Here is a 27,155-nt window from a genome sequence, read left to right on the forward strand (position 1 = left end):
GTGGGGTATAAATTTATTATTATTATTATTATTATTAATTATTATTATTATTATTACTACCTAAGAAGTGCCTGCTGGCTCAGGCCAATGGCCTGTCTAATCCAGCATCCTCCTTTCACAGCAGCCAACCAGATGTCTGTGGGAATCCCAGAAGCAAGATCAGAGCACAAGAGCATCCTCCCCTCTTGGGATTTCCAGCAACTGATTTCAGAAGCATTACTGCCTCTGACCAGAGAGGCAAAGCCTAGCCATCACGGCTGGGAGACGTCAATAGCCCTTTCCTCCAGGAAGTTTTCTGATGCTCTTTTAAAGCCACCTAGTTTGAGGACCCTCACCGTCTTCTGTGAAAGAGAGAAACCGAGCCTTTATGCAGCGTCTCCCAAACTTGCGCCTCCAGCTGTTTTCGGACTACAACTCCCATCATCCCTAGCTAGCAGGACTAGTGGTCAGGGATGATGGGAATTGTAGTCCAAAAACAGGAGACCCAAGTTTGGGAAATTCTGCTTTAGCGTCATCAACCCATTCCTGTGAAATACTCTGCTAACAGAGGTCCAGACTTAGCGCCTTCTGCCCAAACGTTTAAAGGCCTGCTGAAAACTTTTTGATTCCACCAGGCCTGTGCAGGGAATTAAGAGCAAATCTCCCATGGCAGTTTAGTGATGCTTGTTTTTAGTTTGTTTTTATTTTTTTATGCTCCCCTTGTATGGTTTCATTTTTTCAATGTTGTAAATCGCTTTGATGTTTTGCGATTTAGCGGCATAGACGCACCTTTGTAAACATATGGGGAATGAATGAATGAATGCAATTCAGCATAAACAAGTGTAAAGTATGCACATTAGGACACACACACACAGTTCGAAAACCAAAGCGCGGCTTCCGATTGGCTGTGTCGGACTTTCAGCTTCCAAAAAACATTCGCAAATCAGAACACTTACCCCAGGGTTTGTGGCATTCGGGAGCCGATTTGTTCGGGAGCCAAGTCTTTCAACAACCAAGGTACATATATATATATATATATAATCTTAATTTCACCTATACTAGGGTCTGGTCCAAAAACGGGTTTTTTTGTGGGGTGGAGGAGATGTTCCCAAAAAACATTAGCTCAACAACTTTGTCCTGATTTTCACTTTGGGGAATATGGCAACCCTACCTATACCCTATTGGGGGTCTGAACTGGCATTGCTGGCAGTGAGTGACCAGGAATGAGGCCTTGGGGCCATAGTGATCGGTCCCGATCCTGTGAGCAGCTACGGTTGAAGCTGAATTCCCTCTTAGGAAGGGAAAATAAAACTGTGAGTCTCACAATGCGTTCACATGAATCTACGGTGCGAGCAGCCGCCTTATATAAAGCAATGAGAGGTGGATTGCCCTGATAGTGTGCCCTCGGTTCCCTCTTTGTCTGCTGAGATTGGGAAGAAACTCAATACCGAAGTTAAGCAGAGTTTCCTTTGCCTGGATTCACATTTCATGTGCTCGGAGTTTGGCACACGATCCCCTGGAAGGGACCGTGATACCTTGAATCTAGTATCAGCTCCGCGCTTGTCCCCTGCCTCCGGTTGCAGCTCTGCGCAGGCGGCAGCAGCCTGCCGGATGATAACAAGCCTAGATAGGCCTTGGCTTTGTGTTCCTCTGAGGAGGTCAGTCCTGGTATCTGTTACTTGCCAGCTCAGTGCACAGCCAGGGCCAAGTGGGTTGGGCGGGGGAGAGCGTGCTTCACGCAGGAAGGAGGTGGCGCGGAGCAGGAGGCCAAGTCATCTGATCCATAATTGATTTATTCTTCTGAAATGTACTCTTGCGGCATGTCAATGAACAGCTTGACGGAGGTAAGGAAAAGAACAGAGGCCTTTGTCCACCTAGCAGGAACAAAGGGCTGCCTATGAGCTCGTGGGCGAGAGTCTGACCCAGCAGAGATCAGCTGGCCTTGGCTTCCTGCTCTGCAATTATTCAAGGCAAAAAGGCGGAAGGATTCCAAAATGCTCTGGGGATGCGGCCGCTGAGGGTTTCAGAGATGCATGAGCAGATCCCCAGTGAAGATACAGTGGAACCTCGGTTCCTGAATGCCTCCATCGTTGTACGTTTCAGTTCTCGAACGCCAAAGACCCGGAAGTAAATGCTTCTGTTTTCAAATGTTTTTCGGAACCCCAATGTGCAACGCAGCTTCCACTGGGTGCAAGCAGCTCGGTTTTCGAATGTTTCGGAAGCCAAACGGGCTTCCAGAACGGATTTTGTTTGAGAACAGAGGTGCCACTGTACACAGAAAGTGTCTTCTCGTGATTCTGTGATTCCTTTGAGCTTTTCCTCACTTTTCCCCACATCTTAACTTATAGCCTTTTGGGGAGATATTGGGAATGCTATTTGAAAAATTTCTTTTGACAGTCATCCCTAGGTTTCTTCTAAGTTACAGCTTCTCCCATAGATCGGTAGATGCTATATGTATGTAAATGCCACACACATGGAGGCAAAATGACGCCCACACCACTCCCCCCCCCCCGATCAGTCGTAACTCTCTAACCAGTTAGCAAGCGAATACAGCTATTGAAAGGTATAGGTGCTTGCAAAAGAAAAAAAAACACACCTCACTATTTATTTAGAGGTTTCTGACTCATGCTATTCAAGGCAATAAACAATTTTTAAAGCACAGTTTCATATAAAAACAGGCATAAAACATAACCTTTTAAAAATCTGCAAAAGGAAGTTGGAAGAGAACTCAAGGCAGCTTTGAAAGCCAGCCCTAAATTGCTTAGTAATTCAAGATAGCTAATGGAGGGAACAGAAGGGGTCAGATTCCAACAAGGGGGGGGGGGGGGGAGATCAGCCTACTGTAAGCAGGCAACTATAAAGTCCAAAAGGACAGGAGGGTTTGTTTGCACTTAACCTTGAATTAGATAGCACTTTGCTAATAGCAGGGCCTGCCTGAGCTCACCCCTCCTTACCTCAAAGGAGGTCTGTGTAGGAAGAATTCACCTATAGCAACTGTCACCTGTCAAGGGGCCCAATGTGTGCCCCTTGTGTGCACATGGAAAGTGGTGTGATGTAGAATGGAGAAGCCCACCTCCTGCTGATGAGCTAGTAAGGGTGAGAGACAGCAGCGTGTTGCCACCTTCGCTACCAGGGCCGGCCCACCCATGAGGCAAGGTGAGGCAACTGCCTCAGGCGGCAGGATCTGCAGGGGCAGCAGTTCCGGCCTCCAAGAGGCTGCTGCTGTGGTGGCAACAGCTGCTGTGGCATCCTGGAGGCCAGAACTGCTGCTTCCATGCCACCTCTGCAGCGGCCTCTTGGCAAACAGAAGGCACCGCTAGTCGCCTCCCATCTCTAGGGATGAAATGGCTGGGGCTGCCCTCTGGGGTCTCCTGAGCTCTGCACCCACCTGATGCGATTCAGAGCAGGGCTGTTCCCCACCCTGCCCACAACCACCTTTGATTCCCACTTGAACCATCAGGTCAAGTTGATTTGATTCCCCCCATTCCTGCTTGTTCCCAATGGAGGTTTCCACTCACCCCTTCCTTCTCTGGCTGGGGCGGGTGCCATTTTGCAATTTGCCTCACATGCCAGAAAGTCTTGGGCTGGCCTGGCATTGAAGGTAAAGGTACCTCTGACCCTTAGGGTCCAGTTGCGGACGACTCTGAGGTTGTGGCACTCATCTCGCTTTACTAGCTGAAGGAGCCTGCATTTTCCGAGTTTTCCCGGGTCATGTGGCCAACATGACTAAGCCGCTTCTGGTGAACCAGAGCAGCACACAGAAACGCCGTTGACCTTCCTGCCGGAGCGGTACCTACTTACCGTATTTTTCGCCCTATAGGATGCACTTTTCCCCCTCCAAAAATGAAGGGGAAATGTGTGTGCGTCCTATGGGGCAAATGCAGGCTTTCGCTGAAGCCTGGAGAGTGAGAGGCGTCAGTGCGCACTGACCCCTCTCGCTCTCCGGGCTTCAGGAAGCTCTCCGCAAGCCGTGGGAGAGCTCTCCCACAGCTTGTGGAGAGCTGCCTGTTCTGGGGGCTGGGGTCGGGGGAAGCTCGGGCTTCCCCCGCCCCAGCCCCACGCCTGGGGGGGAAATAATTTTTTTTTTTATTTCCCCCCCAAAAAACTAGGTGCGCCCTATGGGCCAGTGCGCCCTATGGGCCAAAAAATACGGTATCTACTTGCACTTTGACGTGCTTTCAAACTGCTAGGTGGGCAGGAGCCGGGACAGAGCAACGGGAGCTCACCTCATCGCGGGGATTCGAACCACTGACCTTCTGATTGGCAAGGGTCTTGGCATTGCCTCCCCCTTTTCCCCAGGGGCAGCTGAAAGGCTGTTCTTGGGGACAAAACCACACAAACCCTACACACTTTTTCCGCCTGCTCTTCTGTGCCTGGCTGTGATGTTTTGCGTTCTAAAGGTGGAGGAACTCTTGCTGATACTAACCATCTTGAGCAGTAAGAAGACTGAACGAGAAAAAGGAAAGCTCATCTGGTTAGTGTGTAGCGCTTATAACGCCAAGTTGCAGGTTCGATCCCCATATCGGACAGCTGAATATTCCTGCACTACAGGGGGTGATCCTCAAGGTCCCTTCCAGTTCTACTATTCTATGAAACTTTCTACTGCATGGTCCAGTTTTACTAAATATGCATCTACTGCACACTGCTTCCATCCACCGGCTTCTCACGGGACCCTGTGGAACAACTCTTTTCTTTGCTCTATTCTCCTTGCATGGCGTTGCTTTCAAAGTCTCAATTCCAATGTATTGTTTTTTTTCCTGTCTCCGTACTTTGGGGAGAGGAGTGGGTTGGAAATACTGTTATTGTTGCTTTCTTGGTTTTGTTATACTTGAAAATCAATTAAAAACGTACCTTGGTTGAACAGCTTAGTTCTCAAACGTTTTGGTTCCCGAACGCTGCAAACCCAGAAGTGACAGTTCCAGTTTGCGAACTATTTTTGGAAGCCAAACATCCAATGGGGCTTCCGCAGCTTCCAATTGGCCACAGGAGCTTCCTGCAGCCAATCAGAATCCGCGCTTTGGTTTCTGAACGTTTTGGAAGTTGAACGGACCTCCAGAACGGATTCTGCTTGACTTCCAAGGTATGACTGAATGTTTTGAGGAATACGTGATTCAGGACCTGCTGTTTAAGGCTCTAACCAGCCTGCAACAAGAGTCATGTAGCAGCATGGGTGACTCTTCCTTGTGAGCGCCATGTACCTGCCCCCCCCCAACACAGCTGGGATGGAAATCTCAGACTCGGGGGACCTTTGTACTCTAGCCAGGCTGTGCCCTCTTCAAGTGCTTTTCCCTGACTGAACTGTGACAATACCTCTCCCTTGCCAGGATGCACGATGGAGAGATAAGGGTGAAGGGGGTGGAGGAATCTCTGGAAGTTTGCCCAGACGGAATGCAGCCTGCTATAAGAAGCGTAAAGTCAAATCCAATTTGCCGCCTGCTTCTCTTGGCTCTGGCCCTCTCACAATCAGCGTGCTTTGCGGTTCTCAGGATGAAGAGAGACTGCCTACCCATGCCATACATGGAAACAAAACCTCTGAATGCTCTACAGTGGAGGAGGAAGGGGTTTCAGGAAAGCGAGCAGAGGGAAGTTTCCCCTTTCTCCTTCCAAATCCTCCATACAGTGCCAGCTTGTGGCACTCGTTCTTCTCTCTGCCACACCAACCCCCCCCCCAATTAATCAACTGGGAATTACAACACAACTCTGTTTTCCCCCTTCTCAATGTCCTGTGAACTCACAGATCTGCCGGGCCATTTTGGAGTATTCTTTTCTGCTTTAATTTTACGAACTAATCTACTTCTGCCCAGTTTCCCAGCTGTGCAGGAACCACTGTCTTATTTTTGTGTGCACCCTGGTTTCATTCCAAACCAGAACCCAAGTTTGGCATTTGCAAGTGTATCCTTAGCATCTAACAGGAGCGAGTCACTGATCCCTATCTGAGCATGTGAGTAAGGGAAATCTCATGGGCGTGGGCCAATCTGCACTCTTCCCAATCCCTGCTTTTTCTCCTGGCTCATTTCGATGTGCCCTGCCAATGAGGAAAAGGGGACACGGAAGGCAGAAAAGCCAACCTAACCAGGATTTTCAAGAGAACAGGGCGGCAGCGGCAGCGGCTCAAGGAACACCTCCAGGCAAAAAGAAAGGCAAAACAGGGGACAGACTTTACCTAGACAGACATGAATTTGATTATTGTCAAACCTCAGCTCCGAAATGCCTCTGTTTTGGAATGTTTCGGCTCCCAAACGCTGAAAACCCGGAAGTCAATGTTCCGGTTTTTGAACCTTTTTTGGAAGCTGAACGTCCGACACGGCTTCCGCTTGTGTGCAGGAAGCTTCTGCAACCACTTGGAAGCCAGCGCCTCGGCTGTCAAACATTTTGGAAGCCAAATGGGCTTCTGGAATGGATTATGTTCGACAACCAAGATTTGACTGAATATGGTCAGGATCACTTGTTTCTAAAACGCACATATACTGTTATGCAGATGACGACACCAAAACAGGCAACGTGTGCCAGAGTTTTGGGCCACCCCTTTCAGTGGTTTTGCCCGAAGCCTCGGCTTCTTAACGAATGTGTCCCACGCTGGTTGCCGCAGCACCCGTTTTGCGCATGTGCACAATTACCAGGAGCAAAGACACGAACATCCTCTTATGATCCATCTTTATTTGTAAAAGTCCAGATATAAAATCTCATTGTTTCTTACAAAAACAAAAAGGCACATTTAAAAACTACTCCCGCCTTCCACTCTCACCCCTGGACTCTGGTGGGCACTCCCCTCCCTCCCCCATTCCATGCTTCTTCCAGCCCTCGGCCAATCGCTTCCACCCCCTGCAAGGGCTCCATCTTCCTGCATTCCAGAAGCTCACACAGCGGAGAAGTGTCAGAGTGCAACCAAATCTGGCCAGTAGTATTCTAGTAGTAGGTTTCCTTTTCCACCCAGCCTACAGAGAAAGAAGGGGAAAAGATCCACATCAAGCTGGGTTTCTTCTTTCTCAAGTTTGCTGCAAGTCCTCAACATCAGATGCAAAAAGTTAACCTATTCTTCTATCTAATGCCTCTGACTGATGTTAATTGTTGTGAACTATTATGCCTACAATCCAAGCCCCAGAACATCACCTCTGAGGGCTTTTTCTCCATCTTGGCAGAGCTATGAAATAAGGTAGTGGAATCCACATTTGATCCACCCAACGAACCCCTCCAAAATTGTAAAAATGCTTGCAGCATCCATGCATGGACTGTACTGCTTACTGGCTAATGCTAAATTACTTTGGGTGCCTCATGTAACAGCCCCCCTCATGCTGCCAGACCACCACCATGCAATGTATGCACACCACGCAATAATAACGTTGCCAGACATCAGACTCTTACCTCCAGGGCTGCGTCTGATGATGAGTTTTCTCACTTCATCATACACAAAGATGAGGAGAGAGTAGGGGAAGGCACAGAACCACCATGTTGGTCTGCAAGATAAGAATTCCAGTTTTAATACGTACTTGTATGAGGTTTAGATGAAGTCTTCAAAAACAAGTGCTAACGTACAATTTAGGATAATCCCAGGTCTTTAAAAACAAAAATGACTCAGTCAAGGAATTAAGAGTGGTAGAAATTACAGCAAGACCAACCACAGCAAGAGAGGGGAAGCTTAGATAATGATCGGCTTCAGGCAGCTGATTTACTACTTACTTGAGAGGATACATCCTCAAAGCAACATCCATTCCGGGGCAGTAAGAGAGGAAAGCTGCCAAGGCAGTTTCTTCAAAGAGACCAAATATCAAGATCTTGTTCCTGTGGAAGTTTTAAGGAAAGTTAGCCCTCGAAGAGGTAACCTTTCTTCACAACCCTGGTTTCTGAGTGGAAATGAGCACAACCTACAGGGCTCAAGTTTTTATATTTACACTTTACCCTTACTTTTTCACCCTTTCCTCTAAGGCAGTGTTTCCCAAACTTGGGTCTCCAGCTTTTTTTTCTTTTGGACTACAATTCCCATCATCCTTCACCACTGGTCCTGCTAGCTAGGGATGATGGGAGTTGTAGTCCAAAACCAGCTGCAGATCCAGGTTTGGGAAACACTGCTCTAAGGTAAGCCTACCCTGTGGGGTTTGTTGTGATTGGAAAAAAGAGAAGGGCAGAACCAGGTGTACTCCCTGATAAGGCTGAAAGTCAGTGACCCTGACCCAGTGTCCCCCAGGGAGACATGGCTGCATAGGGATTTGAACCCTGGTCTCTCAGGTCCTAGACCAACACACCAACCACTCCAACACTGGCTCGGTTTGGCAACCTGGTTTCCATTCCACATGAAATCTGGCACACTGCGTTCAGCATCGGCCACACAGAGCTATTCCTATTTTAATTTCAATCTATTTTTGTCTCTCCCGAAAGGCTCAAAAGCCAACACACAAAAACTAGCTGCTGGGAAAGGGGGCGTTGTTGGCAACCCACGACTTACTTCATTCCTTGCTGGAAAACAGAATTCCTTCTGGTCTTGCAGATAACCAAGTCTGCCCACTGCACCACCACGATGCTAACGAAGAAAGCTGTGTGGCAAGTGAACTCCACAATTTTCCTTTGCTCGTAAGTCTGAGGGATTAAAGCAGAAGAGAGACTGTTTTCAAACTTTGTCCTTCCTACTTGTGGCCATCCATAATGCAGCTAAAGTAACTCTTTAACAGTCCTCTTAAGCTCTCTGAAAACTCACCCACTGCTGTCCGTAACTATCCTCCACATCATTAATCCACCGATCATCCCACGACACTCTAATCCCCAGCAAGGTGGACGGCAAGAAGCCGTTCTCTGCAAGGATCACGAAGTAGGTGAAGAAGCCTCCCAAGGCCTGGATCATTCCTATGCAAGGGTAGCGGGAAGAAGGGGAATTAGTTCTCCATGGGCAACTGCTAGAAAACAACTCTTTGAATTGAGAAACACCTGGGACACCGATGCGGAGGCTTCCTTTCAGCCAATCTTCAAGGTAAGAGGGTGAAGCCACGCCTGTGCTACAAAAGCTCCAGTTGCATTTGCACTGAGCTACTGTTCTGATGATCTCCTTGTAGGCTGAGCACACGAAGGGCACGCCAGCTGTTCCCCATTCTCAACTGAGACTTCGCTGTGTCCCACCAGGTCTGAGGCACAAGAATGCGCACCTTCTAAATTTCTGGCCATGCCTGCTTTCTTCATCATCCTCTGCACTTGAGGACCGGCTGTAGAGGAGCCAGCTGCTTCTAAATTAACACTTTTGAACTGTGTAAGTTAAGACTACCAGGAAGCTCTATGTGATTTGAAGCTCTATGTGATTCCGCCCTCCCTCCTCCCACTCCACACATTACACAGTCATACCTCGGAAGCTGAATGCCTTGTGAGTCGAATGCTTTGGCTCTCAAACGCTGCAAACCTGGGAGTGTGTGTGCTCCGGTTTGCAAACATTCTTTGGAAGCTGAACATCTGCTTCCAACTGTGTGCAGGAAGCTCCTGCAACCAATCGGAAGCCGCGCCTTGGTTGTTGAATGTTTTCGGGAGTCGAACGGACTTCCAGAACGGATTCTCTTCGACAACCAAGGTATGACTGCATATTTTAAGCTCCTAATTGGCTAAAGTAAGATTACCCAAAGCAGCCACCTCCCAGTAGCAGGTCATGTGTGAGGGTCCCTCCCCACTGAAACAACCTCTTTCCAGTTTTGACTATGCCCTCCTCTGCCCCCTTTCCTCTCTTGCTCAGGATACAGCAATCGTCCACACACTGCCAGAAATGGCACAGGGGAAAGGTTAAGCTGCAGGTCCACACCCCAAGCCCTCCATTGTACTGTGCCAAAAGTTGGATCTCCCACTTCTCCCACATGCAGGAAGATTTCATGCGCCTCGACTGTAGGACCCCTCAAAAAACTTCCAACAATACGGAAGGGCCAAAATTCCACCGTATGCAAGCTGCAATCCGTCAACCTCTGGGCCAGCCAACTGGAAGCTTCCTTACCGATCTGACCGTAAGCCATGCTGATCAACCTTTCATTCACCAGTTTGTCTGTCTTGGGGTTTCTGGGCTGCCTCTTCATGATGTCACTTTCTGCCTGCTCATACGCCAGAGAGATGGCAGGAACCTTGGGAGGGAGAGAGCATTAGATATAACTTCACAAGTTTCATTTCCTGCATGAATCTGTATTGCCCAGGCCAAAATAATGATAAAAATACAAGGGATTTGGGGAGAGGGAAAAATTCAGTCTTCCTAAGCAAGCATTTTAGAAGACCTGTGCAATATGAACAAAGCCTCAGGAAGGATGTAGGCTATTGGGTGCAAAAGTGCTACAAAAGTTTCAACAAATAATAAACTACACCGCCTACCATGCCAGTCTCAAGGCAGTGAACAATACATTTTAGAAATAGAACATCCACATTAGACTCAATACCCTGCTCTGCGCTGATAACCAGATCTCCACAGGCTGCAGCAGTAAGGCAGCCTCATCTGGGATAGGCAGGGGATGAGGCTGTTAATGTCAGGGTCATGGGTTCGAATCCCACGTTGGGTGAAAAAAAATTCTGCATCGCAGAGGGTTGGACTAGATGACCGCCATGGTCCCTTCCAACTCTCGAGTTCTGGGGTTAGTTGATTGTAATGATCGACTAGAGCAGTAGGGAGGAGTACGCGCCTTCAAGTAACTTGGCTTCTTCAAGTTGTTTAGGGCTTTACAGGTCAGAACCAAAACCTTATTTATGGCAGAAATAAATAAAAAGATGACTTACTAACCATATCAGTCCCCAAGTCAATACACAGGATGGTGACTGTACCCAGAGGCAGGGGAATGTTTGCGATGATGAAGATGAGGAAAGGCGTGATTTCAGGGATGTTACTGGTCAAGGTGTAGGCAATTGACTTCTTCAGGTTATCAAAAATCAGGCGGCCTGAGACAAAGGAAGGGGGAAGAAAAGGACCGTCTTCACAAGGTCCCCAGGACTAACGTCCACACAAGCCACATAGACAACAGGTCTCATTTCACACTGATGTAGGTAGGAAAGAAATCACCTCAGCAGACTAAACTTAACTGAAAGCAAAAAATAATCTAGTGCTGAGGAGCAGGAGCTGGTTCCACTTTGCTGGCCAGCATTCAAGTCCAAGGAAGCTTTCAGCGCACGCACGCACACACACACACACACACACACACACACACGGAGCCCCAGGTATTGGAAGTTTGTGGACACCTGGAATTTGACATGGGATGGGAGGAAGGAAAGGGAAGTGTTCTGCTCCTTGCATTCCGAACACCAAACCAGCCACAGGAAGGAGGAACTCACCTTCCTCGACCCCAGTGACAATGGAGGCAAAGTTGTCGTCCAGCAGAATCATGTCAGCTGCCTGTTTGGAGACATCAGACCCGGCGATACCCATGGCAACGCCAATGTCTGCCTTCTTCAAAGCAGGGGAGTCATTCACACCGTCTCCTGTGACAGCTACAATGGCACCCTGGAAGGAGAAGAGGGGAAGGAAAAGGACCTTCAGTTCCCAGATCCAAGCTGCGCACACGTTAGACTAAGCTGGAATAGCCCCTTTTCTCCCCCCAATAGGCTCCCCCCCCCCCAGTTCAGCACCATTAGCGTGAATGAGGGTCCCCTCGGCTTACCTGGCGCTGGCAGCCTTCCACAATGATGAGCTTCTGTTGAGGAGAAGTTCTGGCAAAGACTATTTCTGTGTGGTGTCTCAGGATATCATCCAGCTGCTCACTGGTCATGTCCTTCAGATCGGAGCCATGAATGACACACGCTTTGGCATCTCTGGGATTTAAAAGAAGAGAGTTTTGAGAACTCCTAAACGTTACACCAAATCCTGCCCCTTCCCCCTCCAATGTGGGCAGACTCTCAGTCAGATTGGCCGCTGATCATGTTCATGGTTTTAGTGAAGAGTCCACTTGGAAGACCAAAGTGGCAAAATACAACATTCCAGTATAAATCTACATGGCGCCTTAACACTCTGGGCGCATCATACCCCTTGTATATGCCTGCCTGAACATTGAGTCCATGTTGGTAGCCCCCACGGATGAGTCATGGCTCATATCCACCAGGAACTGATGGGCGGTGTAAAAATAATAAATTATTATTATTATTATTAAGTATTATGGGCTCAACTTTTGGCTGACTTCAGCAGGGCTCCTCCCTGTTGAACTTCCAGTGCCTTCTGAAGACTTATTATTACAGACACACCTTGGAAGTCCGTTCGCCTTTCAAGGCATGGCTTCCGATTGCCTGCAGGAAGCTCCTGCAGCCAATCGGAAGCCACAGAAGCCCAGCGGGACGTTCAACTTCCAAAAGAATGTTCGAAAACCGGAACGATCACTTCTGGTTTTTGATTGTTCAGGAGCCGAGGTACGACTGGATTATTCCAGAAGGTATTTTAACCAAAGCCTGATTTTGCAATTTTCACTGAATTTTATGTTTTCTGTATTGTATTTCTTACAAACCACTTGCAAGACGATTGTAGCTGAGTGGTGTGTGTGTGTGTGTGTGTGTGTGTGTGTGTGTGTAATTTTATTTAAAATAAAAGGATGAAGTCAGCTCAATTGAGAGATGAAGCTGCAACACAGCTTCCCCAACATGCTGCTTACCAGTCTTCTTCACATATCTCTTAACACAGATACTTGCTGTTAAAATTCCGGAATTTACAAGGCGACTGGCAGGACCCCCCACCCTCCCTGAGACAAGTTCTGCGGTCCCTTTCCAGCCAGACGGCTTCTCAGTACCTGGGGTTGACCTGGCTGACTGGGATGTTGAGGCGAAGAGCAATGTCTTCCACAGTCTCGTTGCCTTCAGAGATTATGCCAACACCCTTGGCAATGGCTTTAGCTGTGATTGGATGGTCGCCTGTCACCATAATGACCTGGAAGGCAAAACAGGGCAACATCAGTCTGTGGCAGCTAGAAACAAGATGGAGGAAACCCATCTCTTCAAAATGCCACTGTCCCTGAGGAGAGAGGCGAGTGTTGCAGCAGTTTATTCGAGAGGTAGGACCACCACCAGCAACCATGTTTTCACACTTGCTTTTGAGATGGAAAAGCAGTTGACAGCTGTCCCTGGACTGAACCTTCCTTGGCACACAAATAAAGCCCCTTTTCTGTGTTCTTGGGTGTTGTGGATTTACTATTTTAGAGTGACGGGGAGAAGTGGCTTACCTTTATTCCAGCACTTCTGCATTTGCCCACGGCATCAGGCACAGCAGCACGAGGAGGGTCAATCATAGAAATCAACCCAACAAAGCAGAGATTCTCTACCGGGAAGTTGACTTCATCCGTGTCGAACTGGAAGCCTTCTGGGAACTGCTCATCGGGAAGAGCCAGGTGGCAAAAGCCTGCCAACAAATCCAATTGAAATGATTTCACATGCTCTCTTATGAGGGGAGCAGGTGCTGAGCTGGCTATTTTGATTGCTAAGATGCCCAACAACATTGGAGAAACCCTTGTGGAATCCGGCGCTTGGGCTCTGGGGGAAGCGAGTGGAAAGTATTATTCAGAGAGAACCGGATTCTCTCCTTCTATGTGAGGCTGCAGCAAGCATTGAAAGCTTACAACAAACAAAGCCTGACCAATGTTTCATGTTATAATCTATGCAAAGCTACAGAGCCCAGCATGCGTTGCTCTGTTTCACTCAAACAATTTGCAAGAGTGATTTCTTGGCTGTACGAAAGCAAGCACATTATTCTAAGACAGACCTGGAAAAGAGTCCACAGAACACCTTACCTAGCACTCTCTCCCCCAGGCCTCCCAACTCAAGGTAGGCATTCTGAAACGCATCTTTAGCTTCTTCGTCCAAGGGCTGCTCTTTCCCGTGGATCAGGATGGTGCTGCAACGGTCCAGGATTCGCTCTGGGGCTCCTTTCATCACAAGCAGGTACCGCGATTCTGATGTGTTTGCGTTATTGTGGATCGACAGCTGCATTTTTGAACAGCGTTAGAAAATTGATTTCGGGGGTAGCGTTTCATCTATGAGGGTGGTTCGGAAGGCACTACAAAGTTCTACACAGCCTCAAACATCTACAAAGCTCTTTCAGACAAAGCCACATCCTGACTGGCATGGAACGAAACCGCGCCGGAGTTAAATACAGAACCAACCTAGCTGTCAGGGCAGGTGTCGGGAGCAGTAACTCACAAGGTATGAGTGAAGTTAACTCTTCATTCAAAGAAACAAAACATCTCGGCCTCCCCCCACATTCTTCCCGAGCAATCCGAGACTGATGCCTTGTCTGTCTCCGCTCTGCGCTCTTCATACCTCTGTGGGTTCTGGGAGACCAGGGAGGTGGGGAGTTGGACACAGCAGGAGGGGGAGACCCCCTGGCTTTTTCAGCCTGCCTCATCTCTCCCTCTTGGCCCCGGTCCTCTGCCTCTGATTCTGGGCTGCTCCCTGCCTCTTCCTGCTCACTACACTCTGTTGCCTATTCAGCTTCCAAACCTCCTTCCCTTGGGTGCCTCCCCCCCCACTCCTCTGCATCTGGCCAGTTATGACATCAGCCCAAAGTGAAAAGTTGCTACATTTGATATAACAGCTACAGTTTACGTGAAATGTGGTGGGCGTTTTGTGAATACCACGTTCTTACCTGGTATTTGTTGGTCGAGTTGAACGGTATCTCCACCACCTTGGGGTTTTTCTCTCGCAGCTCCTTGACTGACCCACAGCACAGTTCAATGCATTTGAGCAGCGCAGATTCAGAGGCATCCCCTGCCACGGACCTCTGAGAAACAAGACGGGTTCACAGTGAGTAGATGATGAAGCCCTTGAAGATGAACCTCCCTCCTTTCCGATTTCCCCTTTCTTTAAGGTAACCCAGTGGCCAAAATAGAGGAAGTTGCTTTACACATAGTCAGCACTTTGGTCCATCTGGCTCAGGATTATCTACATGTAAAGTGAGGAGCATTGAGAAGTCAGACAGAAGACTTTCCCGAGCCCTATCAGGAGATGCTGTTGGGGACTGAATTTGGGAGTATGCAAAGCACATGCTACACCCCTGAGACACAGGCCTCTCACCAGGTTTCTCTTCAATAGGGAAACAACCTTTTTTAGTGGAAGGGACTACTTCCGAAATGATGACACAACAGAAGATATTGAGCACAGCTGCTGCCCATCAGGGAAATAAACTGGAGATACTCAGAAATAAGTTAAATTTGCTCTGCTGGTAGAAAGAGCACCTATCCAGTGATGGCCAAACTTGGCTCTCTCTCCAGCTGTTTTGGGACTACAATTCCCATCATCCCTGACCACTGGTCCTGTTAGTTAGGGATGATGGGAGTTGTAGTCCTAAAACAGCTCGGGGGGGGGGCAAGTTTGGCCATCACTGACCTATATCTAAAACCAGGCCTGCATGAGGAAGGTTAACACAGACCAGCAGCTTGATAATGATGATAATAATAATAATAATTTCCTGGCCTTGCTGCTTGCCCAGAATTGCAAAAGGGAAAAAAAAAGGTGAGGATGTTTTCAAACGTTTCACAGACTGATCAGTATGGCAAGCACAGATTGTACAGTATTATTTAAATCACACATCTGCACTATTACGTTTTTTCTATTCCTAAGTTAGCGTAGGCCTCCTTCAGTTTACTTTTTTGTTGTTACAGCAATCCAGTGGTTCTGGGCCATAGAAGAATCCACAGAAATGTCCACTGACAACTTGAGAATAAAGAAAGGTTGCCATTCTGGCCCTGGAGGGGACGCAGAGCTGCCTCTGCCTTGGCAGAAACCTGTTACCCCCCCCCCCGACTGCATCCTCTTTCCTGAGGCTTTCGCACGGAGGGTCAAGCGGAAGCAGTGAGCAGCCCCTGTGGTTAAGCCAGGGGATGAACTCACCTTCAGAATGGGAACATTCTCCTGGCCGGCCTGAAACACAGCCCGGTTGCAGAGTCCAGCCACCTTGGATAAAGCCGTCCAAGTGGGAGATGTCTTGTCGAAAGAGGCACCTGTGGAGGTGGGAAGCAGCAGGGATGTTGTCAGACACAAAACCAGATTGATTGGCTTTGTCCCATTCCCCCCCCAGCCCCATTTGTCACTAAGTGTGAATTCGTGCATACAACAACTGCGCAAATCTCCTGTGCATGCTGGCAATTATGGACGGTCCGTACAGTACTAAAGTGGCAGCTTAGGCCCAGCCTGGGAGACGCCACTAACTGAAGCACGAATCTCAGGACTTCTGGGTATATTATATAGAGAGTGTGCTGAATAACGGCTAGTTTTTATTCATTTTTTCAAAGGCAGCATGGGCTTTCTAAACACAGTAAATTAATCTAGAATCCAGCTTTCTTGTGATTACACAGCCAAGAATGCTCCTTCACTCAGGCTTTGAATGTGTTTCTCTTTGGCTACACTGGGAACACAGAAACAATTTCATGCAATGGTAAGAGCTTCTGTTGTAGAGCCTTATTAACACTTGGGGGGGGGGGCATGCTGATTTACGTGTTTTGACTACCAGCAAGAGGCAGCCGTACCACAGAGCTTATTTGATGGAGAGAGCAGCCAGCTTACCACTTTGGTTTTCTGTGGTGTCGGCCTCATGGATTTGGTTATCAAACCACATGTGAGCAACCGTCATGCGGTTCTGAGTCAAGGTGCCAGTTTTGTCAGAGCAGATCGTCGAGGTGGAGCCCAGAGTTTCCACAGCTTCCAGGTTCTTCACCAGACAATTCTTACGGGCCATGCGCTTGGCAGTTAATGTCAGACAAACCTGGAGAATGACAAAGAGAAAGGCTTGCATTCAACTACCAAGGAACAGGGGCAATTTGGCTCTGGAAGGCAGGTGGCTGCCCATCTCTGCAGCAGTTCCCACACGCAGCAATAATAATATTAATAATAATAATAATAATAATAATAATAATAATAATAAATTTATACCCTGCCCATCCGGCTGGGTTTCCCCAGCCACTCTGGGTGGCTTCCAACAGAATATTAAAATACAATAATCTATTAAACATTAAAAGCTTCCCTAAAGAGGGCTGTCTTCAGATGTCTTCTGAAAGTCTGGTAGTTGTTTATTTCCTAGACATCTGATGGGAGGGTGTTCCACAGGGCGGGCGCCACTACCGAGAAAGCCCTCTGCCTGGTTCCTTGTAACCTCCCATCTCACAGTGAGGGAACCACCAGAAGGCCCTCAGAGCTGGACCTCAGTGTCCCAGCTGAACAATGGGGGTGGAGACGCTCCTTCAGGTCTACTGGACTGAGGCCATTTAGGGTTTTAAAGGTCAGACCAACACTTTGAATTGTGCTTGGAAACATGCTGGGAGCCAGTGTAGATCTTTCAAGACCGGTGTTATATGGTCTTGGCGGCCACTCCCAGTCACCAGTCTAGCTGCCGCATTCTGGATTAGTTGTACTTTCTGGGTCACCATCAAAGGTAGCCCCACATAGAGCGCATTGAAGTAGTCCAATTGGGAGGTAATTAGAGCATGAATAAGTGGTATGACAGTCTGCGGGCAGGTAGGGTGTCCGCCTGCGTTCCAGATGGAGCTGGTAGACAGCTGCCCTGGACACAGATTTGACCTGCGCCTCCATGGACAGCTGTGAGTCCAGAATGACTCCCATGCTGCGCACCTGGTCCTTCAGGGGCATAGTTACCCCATTCAGGACCAGGGTTTCCTCCACACCCACCCACCTCCTGTCCCCCCAAAACAGTACTTCTGTCTTGTCAGGATTCAACCTCAATCTGTTAGCCACCACCCATCCTCCAACAGCCTCCAGACACTCACACAGGACCTTCACCGCCTTCACTGGTTCTGATTTGAAAGAGAGGCAGAGCTGGGCATCATCCAGATCTCAGCACTGACTTACTGTGACTGTAGCGAGCAGCCCCTCGGGGACGTTGGCCACGATGATGCCAATGAGAAAGATAACCGCCTCCAGCCAAGTGTACTCAAGGATCAGTGAGAGGATGAAGAAGGAAACGCCAAGGAAGACGGCCACGCCAGTGATGATGTGGATGAAGTGCTCAATCTCAATAGAAATGGGCGTCTGCCCCCCTTCCAGTCCGGAAGCCAACGAAGCAATGCGGCCCATGACCGTCCGATCGCCAGTGTTGATGACGACACCACGGGCCGTGCCTGGAAAACAGTGGCAAAGTTTTAGCAGCCAAGTCTGCGGGCGTGGGAAAAACGTGTATTTGCTCACTCTGTGTAAACACAGTTCTGCATGTTAAGGTGGCATTGTAAGTTTGATGTAAGCAAACTAGATACTCCCACTCTCATCAAGAATGGTGGCATATGGGTTTTCACAAGAGGAACTTTATCAAGTAAACATTCTTAGAAAAGACGCTGTTTGAGAAGCTTCACTGCACACAGCTGCATAAAGCAGCTGGCAGCTACCACCCACAATTTAAAATATATATATTATTATTACCCTGCCCATCTGGCTGGGTTTCCCCAGCTACTCTGGGCGGCTTACAGCACATAAACTATAATAAAACATCAGACATTAAAAATTTCCTGATACAGGGCTGCCTTCAGATGTCTTCTAAAAGTCTGGTAGTTGTTTATTTCCTTGACATCTGGTAGGAGGGAATTCCACAGAGCGGGCACCACTACCAAGAAGGCCCTCTGCCTGGTTCCCTGTAACTTCGCTTCTCGCAGTGAGGGAACCGCCAGAAGGCCCTTGACACTGGACCTCAGTGTCCAGGCTGAATGATGGAGGTGGAAACGTTCCTTCAGGTATACTGGACCGAGGCCGTTTAAGGCTTTAAAGGTCAGCACCAACACTTTGAATTGTGCTCGGAAATGTACTGGGAGCCAATGTAGGTCTTTCAAGACCAGTGTTATGTGGTCTTGGCGGCCGCTCCCAGTCACCAGTCTAGCTGCCGCATTCTGGATTAGTTGTACATTCTGGGTCACCTTCAAAGGTAGCCCCACATAGAACGCATTGCAGTAGTCCAAGTGGGAGATAACTAGAGCATGCACCATTCTGGCGAGACAGTCCACGGGCAGGTAGGGTCTCAGCCTGCAAACCAGATAGAGCTGGTAGACAGCTACCCTGGACACAGAGTTGACCTGCACCTCCATGGACAGCTGTGAGTCCAAAATGACTTCCAGCCTGTGTGCCTGGTCCTTCAGGGGCACAGCTACCCCATTCAGGACACGGGAGCCCCCCACACCTGCCCGCCCTCTGTCCCCCCCAAAACAGTACTTCTGTCTTGTCAGGATTCAACCTCATTCTGTTAGCCGCCATCCATCCTCCAACCGCCTCCAGACACTCACCCATGTCACCTTCGCCTACCCCCTACTCTCCAAAGGGCAAGATGCGGCACCTTCTTGACAAGCTGATGACAAAACAAATGTGGCTACGAAAATATTGGGGGCAGTTTGGGCAGAAATGTGACCATTCTCCGATTCTGGCTAAGATATGGATGGAGTTGGGCTTCCCTTTGTCTGAAAGTGATCGCTGTTCTGAGAGAACACAAATGCAAGCAACTGTGTTGAGGTTTTTGGCCGCACAAATTATCATCTGCCAGCATCATGGGCTAACAGAAAAGGCAGCTAATCAAGAGCTTCCCTTGTTCTGAAGTACCCATCACTTCTAGAACTCCTCACACTTCAACGCTCTGCTGGTTCATTTGATCATAAATTCCAAAGTGGGTATTACCTTCAACACAGTTGGTAGAGAAGAAAGCGATATTTCTAGTCTCCAGTGGATTCTCATTTGTGAAGTCTGGAGACCTGGTCTGGGGCTCCGATTCACCCGTGAGAGATGAGTTGTCCACCTGTGCGAGGAAGCATGTTGTTGAGAAAATGCACGAGAAATTGCACCATTGTGGCAGGCCTGGTTACTCTGCAGGCTGCATCTCGGTCCCTTAAGTCTCACTGCATGCATATACATACCTTACAACCATGAGCTGAAATAATCCTCAGATCAGCCGGGACTCTGTCACCTCCCTTCACCTCCACTAGGTCACCAACAACCACCCCTTCAGCATTGATGCTCATCTTCTCCCCATTTCGAATCACTAGAGCTTGCTGAAAGAAGAAGAAACAACACAACTTTCAACTTTACACCTGCCAACACCCATGCGTTGGATCAGCCCCTTCGCCTACCCGTGTCTCGAGACAGATGTATCAACAACAAAAAGCTGAAGAAGCAGCGCTTACGTACCTGAGGCACCATGTTTTTGAAGGACTCCATGATCTTTGAACTCTTGGCTTCTTGGTAGTAAGAGAAGCAGCCAGTTATGATGACGACAGCAGAAAGAACAACACCAAGGTACAACTGAAAGGAGATGCACACACTGCATTACTTTTAAGCGAGAACCCGTGCTTTTTTTTTGAGTGACAAATCCTTCAATTCCCAAACAGTGGGCCTGGGGTCATAACATTAGTTGTATTCAGCATGGGGGCAAGTCAGTCACTTTGTCAGCAGTATGTCTCACCCTGTCCCATAACCCGGATAATAAAGTGATGGCGGAGGAATAAACAAAAAGGAAAAAGGAAAAGAACAAGAGGAAGAAGAAAGCATTTTCCAGATCACAGCCACATGATGCAGACTGCCACTGGTAGATCACTTTACAAGAAGTGTTTGAAACAAAGTAGGCCGTAACACCAGTTAAAGCGTTAGAAACAACATTGTTAGAAAACAATGGAACTATGAAAGGCAGATACTGGATCAGACATAATGGGAAAACATGCTAATGAACACTAACCAAGAATTTAAAAGCTTACTACAAGCTCCTTCACATGATGGGAATCAATACTTCCAGTTGTGTCTGAATTGGGTCATACGGTTTAGATTCAGGTCAAACCTGCCATGCAGCTTAATGCCATAGTGAAGCCTCCCCAATTCAGATTCATTCTCTCTCTCTCTCTCCCACACACACATTTATTAACTCACATTGTCATTATTTGGTTCTTCCTCTGTCGCTGCTTGAATACCATATGCCAGAAAACAAAGAATAGCTCCAATCCACAGCAGAAGCGAGAAGCCCCCAAATAGCTGCCGACAGAATTTAACCCATTCTGGGGTGGTGGGAGGCGGAGTGAGCGAGTTGGGGCCATCACGAGCCAAGATCTCTTGGGCCCGTGCAGGAGTCAGACCCTAAACACAGAGGTGGTGGAAGAAGAGACATATTACAGCATCTCCCCTAAGGAACATCAAAGCAGGCTTTCCATTCCAACTTCTGATGGTTTCTGAAATGCAATCAACGCCGCCGCCAATAGGCAAGCTCTCTCTTGCTGGCCTTTCCTAAAAAGCTAGCTAGCTTGTTCCCTTATTAGAGATGGATTTGAGAGACTTCGAGAGACTTCCAAGTAGAGCTGTCATCTAATCAATTAACACTTCCTAAATTTGCAAAGGACAAAACAACTGAAGGAGGCAGAGCATAGTTTGCCTTTAAATGGTTTGCGTATATTTTCATGAGCAGCTAACACGGACCAGCAAAAGTCCTATGGCTTCCAACATCCCAGACCATTAGCCATACTGTCTGGGGCTGGTGACAACACAACTATAGGAAGGCAGCGCTGGCAACCCTGGTATATGCAGGTGCCATATTAAAACAGACATTCCTGTGAGAGTGAAAGGGAAATGCCATTGCCAAGATGGCGCCAGTCACCAGCAGTTTTTTCAATAATTACTGATCCTGGAAGGGTTGTATTCCGCTACATCATACTCAAGAGCAGACTCACTGCTATCAATGGACTAAAATCAGTCATGACTAACTTGTTCATTGATTTCAATGGCCTACTACAAGTGCAGGTGGCAACCATTTTTGGCATGTCCCACTGATGCCTGATTGCTGACGAGCGGGTTCTTTTGGACCAGGAAGAAGGCGGAATGGGGGGGGGTAACGAGATGGGGCACACTCTTGCATGCTCTGCCGCTGTGCTTGGGGGCCAGGAAAGCAACCCCTGTGTGAAATGGTCACCACCAGTATGACATAGCCCGATACATTCCAACACTAATACCGTATTTTTCCCGTGTATAAGACTAGGTTTTTTACAACAACAAAAAAAAAGGGTTTAAAATTGGGGCTCGTCTTATACACAGGTAGTGCTGAGAGGTGTTTTCTTAATTTGGAGTCGCCCCAAAATAGGGGGCATCTTATACATGGGGGCATCTTATACACAGAAAAATACGGTAACTTTTTAAAAATGAAAGGATGAGTCCCGTTTAATTGCAGGTGGCTTTTTAAAAAGTGAAATTAAAGAGATTAAAGACCACAGCCCTTTAATCAAGCTTGCATTATTCTATCTCTTCCAAGCATGAAACAGCCCCAGCACAATTTTCCAGCATCGTTCAAGAAATCCCATGGCTCTTAAAAAAAAATTATAGCATAGCAGAATGTAAATGGCAGTGAGGCAAACAACTGCTCAATCTCAGAAACCACTCAGGAAATGGGGAGGTAACAACTTCTGAGTGGGACAGTCCAGTGTGGAAAGACTAGGTGCGTTCAAATTGTGGCTAAAACATTAAGAAGAAATTTCTTTTTCACCAGGAGGGCTCTTTAGAAGGTTATTGCAAACCAGAATTTGTGGGGGGTTGGGGGGGGAGCACTCCATAGCTGGCCACCTTACCCGGCTGAGGTCTGTACCATATTTCCGATGAAGTTCATCCAGGCTGAGTTTGTGATCATCCTGCAAAGCAAAGCGAAGATTAGCAAGGCATAGGTGGTGATTTTATTTCACCCAAGAAATTCAGAAATTCTATGCAATGCAATTAACTTATGCAAAACACATTACCCCCAAAATGGTGACGACTGCTTCTAGCTTGGTTTCATATTGAATGGGGTTTATATGTGTTAAGCCTTTGCTAAACAGTACAAGCAGACATTCCAAACTGAAAAAATGGGAGAGGAAGGCAGGGAGGTCATGGTGGGCCGTAGCTTCCAAACTGCTAGTCTAAACTGAGAAGCAAAATAATAATACTAGATTTGACTAGATATTTCTCTCTCTCTTTGGTGGGGATCCTAATGAAAACAGCAGGTTAAAAAAAATCAGAAAAGTGTTTCTCAAACTTGAGTCCCTATCTGTTGTTGGACTACAACTCCCATCATCCCTGCCCACTGGTCCTGCTAGGTAGGCATGATGGCAGTTGTAGTCCAACAACATCTGCGGACCCAAGGGTGGGAAGCACTGCTTTAGAAGGACAGAACAAGAAACAGCCCCTTTTAGGTTTGCTTAGCTTGCTATTAGGAAGGCAGCTATTGAGAACGCCTTTGTTAACAACCAATGTGTTTTACAGGCTGAAACCATGTATGGTTGCTTAGAGGTAAGTCCCACTGAGTTCAGATGAGATCTACTCTCAAGAATGCATGCAAAGGACTGCATAGGACTATCCAGTTGTAGCCACTTGAGAATCCAGCTATGCAACATCCTGGTTTTCCAAAATGCTTCTGGAGTGAAAGGCTAGTGGAGAAGACAATCCAACACAATGAGGGACCCAATCTGTGGTGATGAAGGTGACAAAAAAGCAATGCTTCACCACCACTGAATATTTAGAAAGCTGTCCAACAAAGCTTTTCTGAGTAGCTTTGCTTGCTCCAGCTTGGGCCCACGGGGAGCAATCCAAGAGCCCCTGGGAGGCCTGCTGTGACGACTTTGCCAGACATTTCAAAGATAAAATCACTCCTATTGATCAGATCTCAAGTCTTACTGTCTAACAACCATCTGGGGATGTCATTAAAACATTGTGTCTAATTTGGGGGTGGGGATCTAACTGCTGTTGCTTAAGAATAAATTACTTGGGAGGAATCAGGCTTGCTGCTTGCGTACTCAGCCCTTGTCTATGGCGGACTAAATCTAGGAGAAGAGGACTGACTCTGGATCCAGGAGGTAATTAACATCTACATGAAAAAGGGAGCAGCCCCAGCAGCCTTTGAGGCGGCAGCAGCAGCAGCACATCTCCTTAAAAACCTTCTTAGGCCTCGGACGACTATGGTACCTGTTGTCCAGTCACTAATAGCCTCTTTTGGGGCTCGGTGCTTGAATAGATGTACCAAAGACGGGGTCTCTTGGGCAACTCATTACTGAACCTCATTCCAGTCTGGCTCCAGACTTGGTTATGGCACAGAAACTTCTCTGGTTCTCCTAACAAGATCTTTGTTGGGAGAAAGACGGCAATCCAACCCTGTTCTTTCTCTATGGGACCAAGGAATACAAAGGAACACTTTCTCCTATACCACCCCACCTGCTCTGTTAGATTGTCAGCTGAGACTTGAAGTATGTGACAATCAAGTACCTTTCCACTTGTGGCACCCAGTTCATGGAATGCCCTCTCTAGGGTGACTTGATTAGTATCCATAGTTTTCCCGCCCCACCCCAGGGGACTGGAGAAAACTCCTTATTTTTTCAAACCTTAAAAAAGAAAAAATGCAAATGGTTCCATTTTCCTTATGGCTTTTGTTTTATTCGCCAGTTGCTTTATTATGTGTTTTTACTGTTTGGACATTAATTGTTTACACCATACTGGGACCAATTTTAGTGAAGGGCAGTACAGAAATATTTCAAATAAGTAAATTCACCATAATACTTACTGCATTTGTTTATTTCAGTCAAATGATTCTCAAAGGCAACACGCTGTGATACAGAGAACCCCAAACTCACTTCTCTCTCACACACACCAACACAAACACCCCAACCCTTAGTACACTGGCTGATGTATGGGGTCAAAGGGCTTTCTCTTTCGCTCCACAGCCCTAAAGCTCCAAATGCCAATTTTCCTTGCCATGATGTTATTCTAGGGAGGCAGCTTCCCCGGGGCCAGAGTGTCCTTCCCTTATATTTATATTTCAACAGGTAAAAGCCCCCTGGACAGTTAAGTCTAGTCAAAGGTGACTATGAAGTTGCGGGGCTCATCTCGCTTTCAGGACAAGGGAGCCGGCATTCGTCCACAGACAGCTTTCCAGGTCATGTGGCCAGCATGACTAAACCGCTTCTGGCACAACAGGACACCGTGATGGAAACCAGAGCACACGGAAATGCCGTTTACCTTCCTGCTGCAGCGGCACCTATTTAAATACTTGCACTGATGTGCTTTCGAACTGCTAGGTTGGCAGGAGCTGAGACAGAGCAATGGGAGATCACCCCGTCACAGGGATTCGAACTGCCAACCTTTTGATCAGCAAGAGGCTCAGTGGTTTAGACCACAGCGCCACTTCCGTATATTAAAACATATATTATAATTTACAATATACAAGAGAGAGAGAAACTGTATTTCGATGCCAACCAGATTTTTTTTTTTTTAAAGAGGGTTGTGGGAAGAACAGGGCAACTGTCAGAGGAATGAGAGGCTGAAATTTTAGCAAGAGGACAACTTATAGAAGGTTCTGGCACCACAGCAAATAGGCAAAACACTGCGCCTCACGATACTTTTGTTCCCAAAAATATGATAGCTAGCCAATAAAGCCCAGGAAAGTGAATGAAGCTTGAATCTTATAGCCAAGTTCAGAGCAGGAAACAGGGCACATAACTGAAATTTAGGAAACCATCTTTGGGAAGTCTGAAAGGCCAACTCTTGCTTCATGAGCTGAGTCACCCCCACCTCTAGATGTCAAAAGGTCCTTACCAGCGAAACTTCCTTTTTCAGCTCATCCATATCCTTCTCCTTCTTCCCCTTTTTCTTCTTGGCTCCATGCTCAGATGTAGCCGCAGGCTCATACTTGTCACGTCCAGTCTGTAAGAAAAGTCAGAAATAATTTGCCTTGCAATGAAACAGTCCACGCAGCTTCGTCATGTCAAATTCTGACCCGCCCCAACGCCCTGAGCAAAGCTCCTTCCCACCTCTGCTGCCAGGCACACCTGAACTGGTGAAATAACGTGCAGCAATTAAATGTGGAACCTGACCAGGGCAGATAAAAACCAATGATTTTTAAAAACATATATTTTAAAAAAATCTTTTTTTCTTTAAATTGGATTTTTAAAATAAAATGCTTTTGGAGGAAAAATATTTCTAAAGATAGCTTTCTATTTAAGTTACATTATAGTCCAAAGGCTATTTATCAGGAAATAAGGACTTGTTTTAAGGTTTTCATGTGTGCTAAAACTCAGTTAATTGTTTAACAACATCAGTTAACAAACTGGATACATATGCTATAATGTTATTGTTTCAGTTAAATAAATTGTTTAAATTGTTATTCAGGAAATGATTATTTTTCTCCTTGCAATAAAGTACAGCAGAAAAGTTGTCCAAATATAAACAGTTAACTTATTAAACCTCACAATGATTTCATAATTATCTGTCAATGTATTTCTAATAGAATAACCAAATCAGTAATTTTTGATATGACTGTAAAAATGACTGAAAAATTTTTATTCCGAAAATGAAACCTTTATCTGCTTGTAAATATTAAGATTATACCAGCAAGAATGAGTCTTTCTGTAAAAAAAAGTAGAATTAAAATCACGTCTTACTGACTAGTGATTTAAATTAAATCCACCCTGAACCTGACAGATACAAAATGCTCTCTACATTTCAGTTATAGGTCTCTCTATCAAAGAGAAATTCAGACCTGTCTGTAAGAATATTAGAAGCAATTATTGTGGGGACATTTGAATTCTCCCGAGCGCTAAAGCCTATTGAACATAGCTGGATTTACTTCTGAGTGAACCAAATTGCATTGTAGGCAACACAAAAGCAACCATCACAGGGGCCAGGATGGTAACAGTGATTTCCACCAGCTGTTTGTGGTGCCCTTTGAGAGGTTTACAATTAGGTACAATAAAAAGCCATTTGCAAATTTAAAATCCAAGTGGCAAGGGCAATGATTAAAAGCCTAAGATTCCACATAAAAACCCAATTTAACTGAATTTTAAAAAGGGAGACAAGCACATCTCTCACGGCAGATATTATTTAACAAATATACTGAGAGAACTCCTGGTCAACGCATCGCACTCACAGGGACTCACTGCAAACTAAAAAAACCCCTCCTATTTAGAAACTACCAGAAACTGAGTAAAAAAGCACAACGGCTCAGGTCTTAGAGGTTCAAAGTGGATTTGCACTAAGCCTGAGGTGGTTTATGTCAGAACTGATGGGCCATAGTGATGTCCATCCATCTGCTTGCAGGAGCTGCTGCATCTTTGATATGGGAATGAATTCATCAAGTTAGCTATTGCAAGGATGGAAAACAAAAACAGGCAACCTCCAAGACCATTTGTTTCAGCTCAAGTGGCAGCTGTTCATCTGGAAGCTCAAACCATGATTTATGTTCTGAACTATGGTTAGTACAAAAGGTAAAAGGACCCCTGACCGTTGGGTCCAGTTGT

General features: G+C 46.9%; 1 protein-coding gene across 1 annotated transcript in view; it reads right to left on the reverse strand.

Annotated features, from left to right (window-relative positions):
• Window positions 1-6,616: 6,616 nt before the first annotated feature.
• The window catches only part of ATP1A1 (ATPase Na+/K+ transporting subunit alpha 1), a 31,643-nt gene continuing 11,104 nt past the window's right edge, over window positions 6,617-27,155 (reverse strand). Inside the window, exons 2-23 of the mRNA XM_080987617.1 lie at window positions 25,456-25,563; window positions 22,467-22,526; window positions 20,788-20,991; window positions 20,056-20,169; window positions 19,785-19,919; window positions 19,549-19,666; window positions 17,749-18,017; window positions 16,450-16,648; window positions 15,778-15,887; window positions 14,534-14,668; window positions 13,680-13,872; window positions 13,116-13,291; window positions 12,687-12,823; window positions 11,574-11,724; window positions 11,248-11,416; window positions 10,703-10,857; window positions 9,935-10,058; window positions 8,669-8,814; window positions 8,420-8,550; window positions 7,657-7,758; window positions 7,342-7,433; window positions 6,617-6,914 (exon numbers count right to left, since the gene is read on the reverse strand). Coding sequence (XP_080843743.1) covers window positions 6,886-6,914; window positions 7,342-7,433; window positions 7,657-7,758; window positions 8,420-8,550; window positions 8,669-8,814; window positions 9,935-10,058; window positions 10,703-10,857; window positions 11,248-11,416; window positions 11,574-11,724; window positions 12,687-12,823; window positions 13,116-13,291; window positions 13,680-13,872; window positions 14,534-14,668; window positions 15,778-15,887; window positions 16,450-16,648; window positions 17,749-18,017; window positions 19,549-19,666; window positions 19,785-19,919; window positions 20,056-20,169; window positions 20,788-20,991; window positions 22,467-22,526; window positions 25,456-25,563 — 3,057 coding nt within the window. The 3' untranslated portion in view covers window positions 6,617-6,885. The remainder of the gene's footprint in view (window positions 6,915-7,341; window positions 7,434-7,656; window positions 7,759-8,419; window positions 8,551-8,668; window positions 8,815-9,934; window positions 10,059-10,702; window positions 10,858-11,247; window positions 11,417-11,573; window positions 11,725-12,686; window positions 12,824-13,115; window positions 13,292-13,679; window positions 13,873-14,533; window positions 14,669-15,777; window positions 15,888-16,449; window positions 16,649-17,748; window positions 18,018-19,548; window positions 19,667-19,784; window positions 19,920-20,055; window positions 20,170-20,787; window positions 20,992-22,466; window positions 22,527-25,455; window positions 25,564-27,155) is intronic.

This window comes from Podarcis pityusensis, assembly GCF_964106645.2.
Source record: "Podarcis pityusensis genome assembly, chromosome: 17".
NCBI lineage: Eukaryota > Metazoa > Chordata > Lepidosauria > Squamata > Lacertidae > Podarcis > Podarcis pityusensis.